The following is an 11572-nucleotide window of genomic DNA, read 5'->3' as shown; positions in this document are numbered from 1 at the left end:
TAACTCGTGGGGTGATTTGTGACACCATGGAATCTGAATATATGCTGGATAAAAGAGAGGCCAAAGATTTAACAGTGGCTACTTGGTAAGAGGGACAAGTTAAATCACCTTGCTAAGTCAATTAACAATGACCCAAATGGTATTATGACTGGAAGATATGGTCATTTTGACATTAAAATCCAAGGAGATATAAGTCCAAGGTTTGCTGTGCACAGTCAGAGGCATAAGTTGACCAAATGGAACAATAATTGGAGTCTTATTTGTGACACAGATTCTACAATATAGGATGAAGTCATATAGGTTTAGGTTTCACTGATTGCCACCAGCAGAATCGGACAACAGTTTCAGTGTTACCAAGATGTAATGTGCTATTGATTTTATACCTGTATGCTTTTGCGGTGGCAGTGGCCATTTTGTTAGTGGAAATTTTTGACTCCTCTTTGGCGTTGGCCATTTTGTTGGTGGGATACATCATTTGAAGCTATTGCGAGATTTTTCACGGCCATTTTGGACGCGATTGCATGCCGAGTAAGGCAATGACTGATTTCGTCATTGCGTGGAGCTGATATGCCGCTTCTCTTTACTCACAAGACGGTTTTCAATTTTGCAATCATGTGTACTATAAAAGTTTTTTTTAAAATCTTGGGTTGCTCATGCTACACCACATATGAATGTTATTCATAGACATGACAGGTGGCTGTAGTAGCACAATATTGGGGGTGCTCAAACACCCACAGCAAACACAGAGCTTGTCATTCGCAATATTGGACATAGAAAGAATTTTGTGTCCTAGTTGTTATACTGGTGAACACTACAAAGCACAGTATTGGCATTATCAGTGTCTATTTACAAGGTTGCCTTTAATGATCCATACTTACTTCTTGAATTTGACTGTAACTTAATACTCAGAACTGTTATACGAAGATTATCCCTCATCGAAAGTAATAAGTAAATAATTATAATCATGGCGCTTTGTCATATACAGACAGAACACAAAACATATGCATACATTTCAATTTTGAAAATAATTTTCAAACACATTCTGGACAATCTAAGAGCTTTATTAGCAATAATTGATTTAATAATAAGAGTAGAAATAAGCACAATTAATCATGTTACAATGAGCTACAAGTAGAGATGAGAAAAGCTCTCATGACTCAGTTCTCCAGATGCTTCATGATATTGGGCAAATAGTTGTTTTTTCCCCAAGTCAAATTGGGTGTTTTATTCATATTTTGCTTTGGGATTTTCTTACTCTTTATCTAGAATTTTACAGACATGTATGTAATGGTATTGCTGTGCTCAGCATTCTGAATTTTTATATTGTGACCTTTAAGGACCGACTGACCAGTTGTAAAACACTCGTATTTGTTGAAATACAAATTTTACCTAACATTTTCTACCAACTGCAGATTATTTATTATTTTACTACACCAGTACATTGCGATAAATTTATCTTATGCCATACTTGCCAACTCTCCCGGAATGTCCGGGAGACTCCCGCATTTTGCGAGAGTCTCCTGGACTCCCGGGCGAGTGTGGCAATCTCCCGAATTCTGCCCACTTCATTAGGAAGTGCCCCACTTCCTAGTGAAGTGGGCAGAATTAGATCCCAAACGCCGCGATTCCCGGTGAATCGCTGCGTTTGGCCCCAAAATGACACGAATTTGGCCATCCCGCCCCCCTCACGCCCCCCACCACTGGCTGGCTCCGGGAAGGGAGCTGAAGAAAGTCGGCAAGTATGTCTTATACTTGTGTCCACTTGCCCTTGGAGAGTCTGGTTAGGAGCATTCAAGTATAATTTAGCACAAATAGCTGTGTCCCTAAGTGCTCCACACGATAACATGTGCTTGATGCAAGTAGAAATATCAGAAAGTGTTTAATACATGTAAATTCAGTACTGATAGTTCTGGCCAGAACAATAAAATTTCATATAATAGTCACTATTGGCAAAATGTATATATCAGGCAATCTAGTAGTCTCTTGGTATAAATATATATAATACAGAATAGTGTCTCTTGGTGTTGTTAGTATTAGTCCAGATGCCTAGGTAATCCAATATGTGGTACAAGTGTAATTCAAGCACAATAATCCTCTCAGGAATCCAATAATAAAAGTTCTCAACAAAACACTTCTAAATAGCTCATAAATGAAAGCCCGATATACCATATTTCCGAACTTTTTGCAGTTGTCGTCCGGGAGCTTCACAGGGGAGGCTGGCATGCGGGGGGTCGGGGCTCCAAAAATCGCGTCATTTTGGACCCACCAAATGCCGCGATTCTCTGAGAATCGCGTCATTTTAGACCTAATTCTGCCCACTTCACTAGGAAGTGGGCAGATGCAGGAGAGTCCGTGAGACTCACCCGAAATGCAGGAGTCTCCCGGACGTTCCGGGAGAGTTGGCAAGTATGCCAGGATGAAAATTTCCAACTTACTATTCTGATGTTGCCATAGGTGGAAGAATATCTTTGCTAGAAGAGTCCCTCTACCTCCTCTAGTCAATGGGGGGCGCGGCGACTGCGGCTTTCCAGGAGTCCTCAGGAAGGTTCAGAGTTCACCGGGCATGTACAAGCACAGTATAGTGTCTCTTGCTATTGCAGCTACATACTGCCGACGGTTTGTAGCAGCAATAGCAAGAGATATTTTACTGTGCATGTGCATGCCGGACGAACTTGGAACCTTCGCGAGGACTCCTGGAAACCCACACAAGGCGTCCCCCGTTCACTAGGGAGAGGTAGAGGGACCCAGGGACTCATCAAGGAGGGGAGGTAGAGGTATTATCCCACCTAGGGCAACATCACAATTGTAAGTTGGAAATTTTCATCCTAATATATATTTGGACTTCCATTTATGAACTATTTACAAGTGTCTTGTTGAGAACTTTTATTATTCGAGAGGATTTTCGTGATTGAATTACAGGGCACTATTGCACTTGTTTTATCTGGAATATCTTGTACACTTAAACCACATAGCACAATCACTCTTTATGAGGATTTAACTTAAATGGTTTCTGTTGTCTACCACAGTGGAGGTAGATATCTTGTGATCTGAACCATTATGAGAATGCAGCCTACTAAATCCCTAGGGTTCACTGATACCCTGCAGTTATGTTATTGTTTAGCTGTGACTTGTTGGACTATATTTAGTGCTGGTGCTGGTGGAGCAAATAGTGGGGACATCATTGCTGGAACTGTGGAAGGGTTCATGGAAACCACTGCATCATTCTGTATCACAAATACCTGCAATCAGAGATAACACAGTACATAAAACATACATAACCAAAGTAGATCACATCTTAATAAAAAATGCATTCCCTTTGTTTTCCCCTTTAAATAATACTTTACACGTGTGATGCATGTACTACATCTTTACATGTGTGATGCATGTACTACATCTTTACATGTGTGCTGCATGTACTACATCTTTACATGTGTGATGCATGTACTACATCTTTACATGTGTGCTGCATGTACTACATCTTTATATGTGTGATGCATGTACTACATCTTTACATGTGTGCTGCATGTACTACATATTTACATGTGTGATGCATGTACTACATCTTTACATGTGTGATGCATGTACTACATCTTTACATGTGTGATGCATGTACTACATCTTTACATGTGTGCTGCATGTACTACATCTTTACATGTGTGATGCATGTACTACATCTTTACATGTGTGATGCATGTACTACATCTTACTACTCTGGCTATAGGTTGCAAGGTCAGCAGTAATGTGCTTTGCCAATCCCAGGATGTGGTGGCATCATCAGAAGGATTCAATAGTTGGCATCTTAGGCAAGTTGGTCTCACATATTGTATCTTAGTAGCAGCATGAAAGTGAGGTGTAGCCACCCTTGTCCTTAGTATATAAAGTAAGCAGACCTTATGCACAAAGGGTTCTGCTATCAAAATGTACATATTTAGATTTGATAACGGTGCTGGCACTACCTTATAATATATTATACTTTATTATACATGGTGAAGTTGCTGCTCATTTCTTAAGATCTTCTCTATAGAAGATTTGTGGCACATATTTTTATTCTAGCATAGCAGCGGTTATGCTAAGTCATGTATCCACCACAAGCTCCACAGAACATTCACTTTGGTGTAACCTTTGCGTTAACATCCACCTTTCCCTTACCTGGGGGACATTTGGTGTGACCTGTGATAGAGAACGGCATCCAAAAATGGAGACGGAAAGAGATACACAGAAAAGTACCAGGTTTATCATAAGGAGAAGAGAATAAGCAACATATCCACCAATCTGTGAAGGCAAAATGAAAAGAGTCAATATTGGAATATGTACATTATGCAGATACTTATTGGTTCAGCTTTAACCCATGTGACAAATATAAGGGCACAGATTTGACTAGGACCTTCAGAGGTCTTGTGGAGTTCATGACTCGATGGGTCAAAGCTGTTTTGGCAACATGAAAAGGACCTACACAGTATTAGGCAGGAAGTTTTAATGTTGTGGCTGATCGGTGTATATATACATATACAAATTGGTATGGTCATGAAGCATTCATTCTTTAGCTTGTGGTAAATAAACATTTGAAAGAAACTTACAATCTGTCGGTTGCATATATAGTGATAGGTTTCGTTGTTGTAATAGTAGTATTCATAATTCCAAATTGTTGCTAGATTAATGAAGTTTAGGATAAGAGCAACAGAGCTGAAAATTGAGCTAGTGATGTTCAAGTAGAGGGATCCTTTCACCTGTACAGAGATAAGGGGAAGATCAATCATTATAAAGCAGTTTCTCCCAATAATCATTTATGTAATTTTTGTTGTAATTGTTATCGCTTTATTATATAGTGCAACTATGTTATGCAACGTTGTACAGAGAATATTTGATATTCTCCTCTATCCCTTCTACATAGGAGATTATATCTCTAACACACACACAAGTCTATTTTAATCAGCAGCCAATTAAGCGACCTTGCTGTGTGTTCAGTAAAACTGTAAATAAAGGGGTTAAGAAAGAAAACACAAACACAATTTTGCTGAAGAAAGAAAATGTGTAAATCTGCACCACACAATTTGGGTGTGGTCTGGACCTGTGCAAAGCTATAGAGCAAGGCAGCTGAATCTTTAAAAGAAAAGTTTATTGGGACACGTGCTGGGTGCCAGACCTCGTAAGTCAAGTGAAATGGTTTTTCTATAAGGAAAGTGCTTCATCTCTATGAAGATAAAATTGGCTGCTCTTCAAACTACATTGGCAAGAAAAAAAGAAAAAGCAAAAGATGAATGTGTGAAAACCAGAAAGATTGAATACAGGTGTATCAAAGCCTCTGTATGAAGAGAGACAAAAAACAGGACTTGGGTCACATTTGTGCTGTGATTAGTATGACCTTTTATGTTATGCTGAGTTGATAATATTTCTGAAAAAGGAACAGATACCCATTTATATGGATTTGGGAAAAAGACTGTTACTGTGCCCTAACATGGAGGACACAAATAAAGCATTGAGAGAAGCTACCAGGATGCAGGAGGCAAGTTGAAAACTGATATTGCAAGGGTAAATGCAGCCCAGAATACAAGTCAAAGTCAATGTCAGAGTGCAAAAGAAGAAGGAGCAAAACTGAAGAATGAAAAGGAAAATCTCAAGAAAGAACTTGATGCCAAAATCGCAGGTATACAAGTGTTAAGAGACTCTCGTGCCCAGGTTAAAGCAAAGTTATCAGCTCTGGAAAGCCAACAAAAGTCTGTAGATGGAAAAGAAAAGGAACTAAGTGCTCTAGAACAATACAATATTCTACCAGAGGTCCAAGTCACAAGAATCCAGGAAGTTATTAATGTTCTCCAAAAGGTGGTGCAGACAACATTACCAACCTGCCTCTGCAGCAGTTGAAGAGGCCAAAAAGTCAGCCGCACCAGGAAGCTGAGTTATTTTGGACTTTTCCCAATTCTGGAAGCTATGAGAAACCCACTTGATTGTAAAAGTAAATAATCCAGACCTGCTTGATAAAGTTACTGATATGGTGGCAGTGGGAGCATTCCCTGAGTCTGAAGAGTTCCCGTTTTCAAATGTGATTGGACAGTCAGAAAATGACAGGGGCAGCAGTGGAGCACAGGATGATGTACCTCCTACTGAAGTAGGAAATGTTGTTGAACCTGTTGACTGTATGTCTGATTTTGTAGTAAGTAAAGATATTTTTGCCACAGAACAGTTAAAAGACCCTACTCTGGTAAAGGATAGAGAGATCGTAAAAGCGGTTAATGGAAGCCTAATAAAGCCTGATAGTAGGTTGTTGTACCCTTACATGGCAATAAGTCAAGGGTTACTGTATCAAATGTTAAAAAAAGGAGAAGATATTTTGGAATGGTTGAAAGTATCTAAAGCTTATAGAAGGCATTAGACCTGACTCATGGTTTCTTAACTGCAGAGCATCTATGTGTAGAAAAAATCTCAGACAGAATTTTTCAGTGGTTTATCTGGCCAGGGGTTCATAAAGGTGTGTTTGACTACTGTGCACCCTGCCCTGAGTGTCAATGCTGTTCTTCTAGGCATCAGGGGAGGGCTGGGCCGGGGGGCAGGGGGGCATCGGCCCCCCGGGCCGCTCAGAATCAAAGCTGTTAGGGCCGCCCCCGGAAGCAATATCGCCGATTTTTACCGGCGGCCGCATCTCATGAGACGGGATGCGGCCGCGTCATCGCACAAGTAGCCGCATCACATGACACGAAATGCATCAATAACGCGGCCACATCCCGTGTCATGTGATGCGGCCGCATGTGCGCCCCCGGGCTAACATCTGCAAGCCCGCGCCTGCTGGGCCTCATTATAAAAGACTGTTTGCCCCACTACCTATTTTTAAGGTATTCCCATCAGGGAAAATCAAGCCAGAATTAATCTACTGTGAAAAGCTTAAAAACCCAGGGAAAGAGTGACTCTGTCAGCTACCCCAGTCCCTCCAGTAAATGCTATTCCTTCAGGTCTGAAAGAAACCGTAGCCAAAACCCTAGCACCTAGGCCACAGCATGAGGCTAAAATGTTTTGGAGTAGAAATAGAGGGGCTTTTAGTGATTATGGGCCTGATTCATTAAGGAAAGTTAAGTAAAAAAAATTGAGTAAGTAGTCTCCTGGTCAAAACTATGTTTCAATGCAAGGGGTGCAAATTAGTTTTCTATTTTGCACATAAGTTAAATACTGTCTGTTTTTTCATGTATCACACAAATATCAACTTTAAATTTCAGTGTACAAATAAGCTATCAAGTATTTGTGTGCTACATGAAAAAACAGCCAGTATTTAACTTATGTGCAAAATAGAAAACTAATTTGCACCCCTTGCATTGTAACATGGTTTGTCCAGGAGCAATCTTACTCCTTTTATTTGCTTTGCTCACCTTAGTGACTCAGGCCCACGAAGGGGAAGGGAAGAGATGATGCCAATTGCAGAGGGTCAGACTTTATTTTTTTTGGTTCCCTTACCAGCTTGATGAAGCAAACTGCTCCATTAAGCCCTGTTCCCCACTTCTTTTCCTACCTTGGCTCCACATCTCACGAAGATCAAGTAAACACACATTTATAATACATTTATAATACATTTATATATAGTACATGGTACAACTTGTACATAGCTCAAAATAGGGATCACAGATTTCTTTGATGAACAAAACATCAACATAAACAGGCATTTTTAAAACTGGTGATATGAATGACAGACCATCACCATTGTATCACAGAGACAATGGTCTGTTATTCATTTTAAAAATATGTCCATATGTACACAAGATTAATTCTAGTGCTCTGTTGCTTTACGACCAGTCTTATGTTGCTTTTCTACAAATATGTCCTTGTATACAATATGTTCGTTTTTATCAGATAACTCACCAAGCAGATGTTGGGATTACACTGAGCTGCAACTGTCAGAGGTCCAGCAGTTATGTACTGCAAAAATAAAATGCATAATTAATATAATCCATTATGTACATATGATGTATCCCATACTATCTATTTCAAAACATACCTAGGTGTTTGTGCACACTGTACCCAGTCTGCAATATTTACAGTTTAACGTATTTGCACATCAAACGCACATTGGAAAAGCATACTTGAGTGTGTAGCTTGAATCATACACATGTGAGAGATGTATATTAGGCATGTCAATATGTGTTCTTACACATATAGATTGCGCAGACATACGACTCTACAGTGTTAGTAGTAAATGCAAAAGTTGCATTACAATATTTGTACACAACATAGTAATGTAATAGTGTCATATACACAGTAGAGTGTTTTGAAAGGTATTAATAAATGCAAAAATCTCATTTTTCCTTTAAATTGGAATTAAATACAAACACCTCTACCTCTGTGTTATGTCTTTAAAAATGAAATGAGAATTTTCTTTCTGCAGTATTGAAAATTAAAATAACAAATAAGTAATAATGCAAATAGAAGGCCAAGACTTGATATAATATTGCTGCAGCACTATTAATTTAAGTACTGCCAGCTGGAGGTCAATGTGCAGACAGAAAATCACTGCCTCCTCAGAGCATATCCAGAGATGCATCCATATCTAATTCAGTCGCAGTACGCGCACATGCCCTTATTGTACTCGGCTAACTTTTGCGCGCCTCTGCTCCATTACAGGCGTTTCTCATGAAAAAAGTTAGCACATGTGCTGATCTCAAGCATCTTAGTAAGCAAACTGTACATAGACAACACTGTTCTCATCTATAGATTAATAGCATAAGTTGAGTCACTTATTTTCTGATGCCATTATCTGAGCAGGGCACAAGATATACCAATTTAAGATCTTGGTCTGTAGATTTGCAGAAAAATATTGTCATTGTAACCGGTTGCCTTGTTTCTGCGAGTTATTTTGCAAAACTTCAGTCCCCCATTCACAACAATGCATTACCATTGGCCTGTTGGTTGCTCTGGAAACAGTGACAGTTAGTGAACGCTCCCTATACACCAGCTGGGTGACCTGAAACATGTGACCTGCTGGGTGGTCTGGGAACTGTGACAGTTATTTGCAACCACATATATCAGTGTGGCTTGCCTCAATTACCGAGTGCTGTGTTTTTTCATTATTCCCTTAGCCTCACTTTGTTTAAAACAAATATGCCAAGAAACCACCCTTGAGGACATTGACGTAGTGCAACCCTTACAGGTCGCCAGGAATGTGCAGTTCAAAGATCTTACTGTCAAGGATATTATCATCACAACCAACGTACAATCAAAGTATAACAAAAACAACTCATGCATCGCTTGCATTGGACAAGACGTATTTGGCACAATACTAGTCTTTGGGTCCTATGGACATGCAATGTGTGACCTGTGGTGCCCTACACTTCTTGGTAGAGGAGATTAACAGGCATTTTTCAAACTGCTGTCACCATGGAAAGGTTTTGTTGCCTGGTGTGGTTGTTCCACCATATTTAGCAGAAATCTTTATGACAAATACCCTCAAATTACGTACTCATTATCTACATAATATCCTCAGTATCAACTCTGCATTTGCCTTTGAATTTTTAAAGCTAGTATTGCTAAGTTAACTGGCCAAGAATCATACAACTTCAAAATACATGGTGCTGTACATCACTTAATAGGAAGCTTTCTTCCAGATACTACAGTTACTCCCAACTTTATATCCTTAATACTCAACAGGCAGGTGAGCACCGTATGGCTGGAAATACAAACTGTATTGATGAACTATCTTAACACTATGTTGCATCAAGTGAACCCCCTTGTACAGAGCCTAATGATGATGCACAAAATTGAAAAACAAGAGAATGAAGATGCCTAAACATTAGGTTGAGACAAATTTGAGGTACGTATGGTGATATTTTGCGATAAGGCAAGAGATAAGCGTTGCTACAACACACTAAATGTCAATGACCCTCCATCATGTGAATTGATGATTTATTCTAAAGCTTTGCAAGGAAACAGACTACAAAATATTTCAGCCTTTCATCAAATGAGCCACCCCCTGATATACCCATTACTATGTCCTCAGGGTGAAGAAGGTTGGAATAAAACTGACGCCTGACACTTTCTAAACACCGTTAAACAGCTACTCAAAACCATGTTACTCACTTACAACACATAGCATATTGCTTGGCTGTACGCCCCTCTTTCTGCTAATAGCACAACGGTGGCAAATTATTACAAAAATATGTAGTAGATCAATACTGTTGTGTAGATTGAGAACGCCTAAATTTTGCAAAGCAAAACCAAAAACAGCTCCACATGGATACTTATGCTGGACCTTATGACTATGTTCATGGGATTGCTGTAGAACAAAATGTTAGACCAGGCCATATTGTAATTTTACCATCTTCATTTCAAGGTTCGCCGCGCAATATGATGCAACATTATCAGGATACAATGGCATTGGTCCGTGCATATGTAAAACCAACACTATTCATTCATGTGTAATCCAAAATGGTCAGAGATCCTAGCTCAGCTGCAACCATTCCATCAACCAAATATTTGTCCTTACTTAGTGACCAGAGTTTTCCATACCCGGCTAAAATCTTTGCTACATGATATAACCAAAGTAGGAATTTATGGTAAAACTTTATGTTGCATTATCCAGAGTGAAAACAGAAGCATCCACCAAAATTAAAGTTGACCATGTCCAGCAATGTAACTTCAGTGGAAGAACTTATACATATAATGTAGTGTATAAAGAAATTCATTAGTTTCTTTAATATAGTGAATTATAACATAGTTATTTATTCACTATACTCCATTGTTAGCATTTATACATGTGATGTAGTGTATAATAAAGTTATTGAATGCCGTTAATAAAGTAATTTATATATAAAAATTCAAGAACATGTAAAGATTAGAGAGCTATCAGTCTCCCACATTTCAATTATAAATATATAAATAAATAATATTTATATTTGATCTCTTTACCAGGTGTTCCCCAATAGACTTCCCATGGTGTGATCCAAACATAAAAAACAAAATAATTCAAACGCAATAGTGTAATGTTGTATGAATTAATATAAATATATAATAAACATCCAAAATATATAGACTGTGAATGTTTTGGTTTTTATTCTTTCACGGTGTGACTTCGCCTTTGTGAGAGAACTTACAAGACCAAAACTTGTGAATCACTCATCCTAAAGTGTAAATCTGTGAACTGCATTCCACAGTGATTGTCCCCGCAAGGTAGCGTACTTACTAGAAACATTTTTGGGGCTAGATTTACTAAACTGCGGGTTTGAAGAAGTGGAGATGTTGCCTATAGCATCCAATCATATTCTAGCTTTCATTTTGTAGAATGCACTAAATAAATGATAACTAGAATATGATTGGTTGCTATAGGCAACACCTCCACTTTTTCAAACCCACCATTTAGTAAATATACCCCTTGGTTTTTCACATATCTCAAGCCTCAATAGTACAGTCATAGCCAAAAGTTTTGAGAATGACACAAATATTGGTTTTCACAAAGTTTGCTGTTTCGTGTTTTTAGACCTTTTTGTCAGATATTGCTATGGTATACTGAAGCAAAATTACAAGCATTTCATAAGTGTTAAATGCTTTTTATGACAATTACATTAAGTTTATGCAAAGAGTCAATATTTGCAGTGTTGAC

General features: G+C 38.7%; 1 protein-coding gene across 1 annotated transcript in view; it reads right to left on the bottom strand.

Moving 5' to 3' along the window:
• Positions 1-1071: 1071 nt before the first annotated feature.
• The window catches only part of LOC142160568 (membrane-spanning 4-domains subfamily A member 4A-like), a 31254-nt gene continuing 20753 nt past the window's right edge, over positions 1072-11572 (bottom strand). The window contains exons 4-7 of the mRNA XM_075215430.1: positions 7843-7899; positions 4578-4727; positions 4150-4272; positions 1072-3239 (exon numbers count right to left, since the gene is read on the bottom strand). Coding sequence (XP_075071531.1) covers positions 3111-3239; positions 4150-4272; positions 4578-4727; positions 7843-7899 — 459 coding nt within the window. The 3' untranslated portion in view covers positions 1072-3110. The remainder of the gene's footprint in view (positions 3240-4149; positions 4273-4577; positions 4728-7842; positions 7900-11572) is intronic.

The sequence above is a fragment of the Mixophyes fleayi genome, chromosome 6, assembly GCF_038048845.1.
Source record: "Mixophyes fleayi isolate aMixFle1 chromosome 6, aMixFle1.hap1, whole genome shotgun sequence".
Classification (NCBI taxonomy): domain Eukaryota; kingdom Metazoa; phylum Chordata; class Amphibia; order Anura; family Limnodynastidae; genus Mixophyes; species Mixophyes fleayi.
This window is presented reverse-complemented; position numbering and strand designations above follow the sequence as displayed.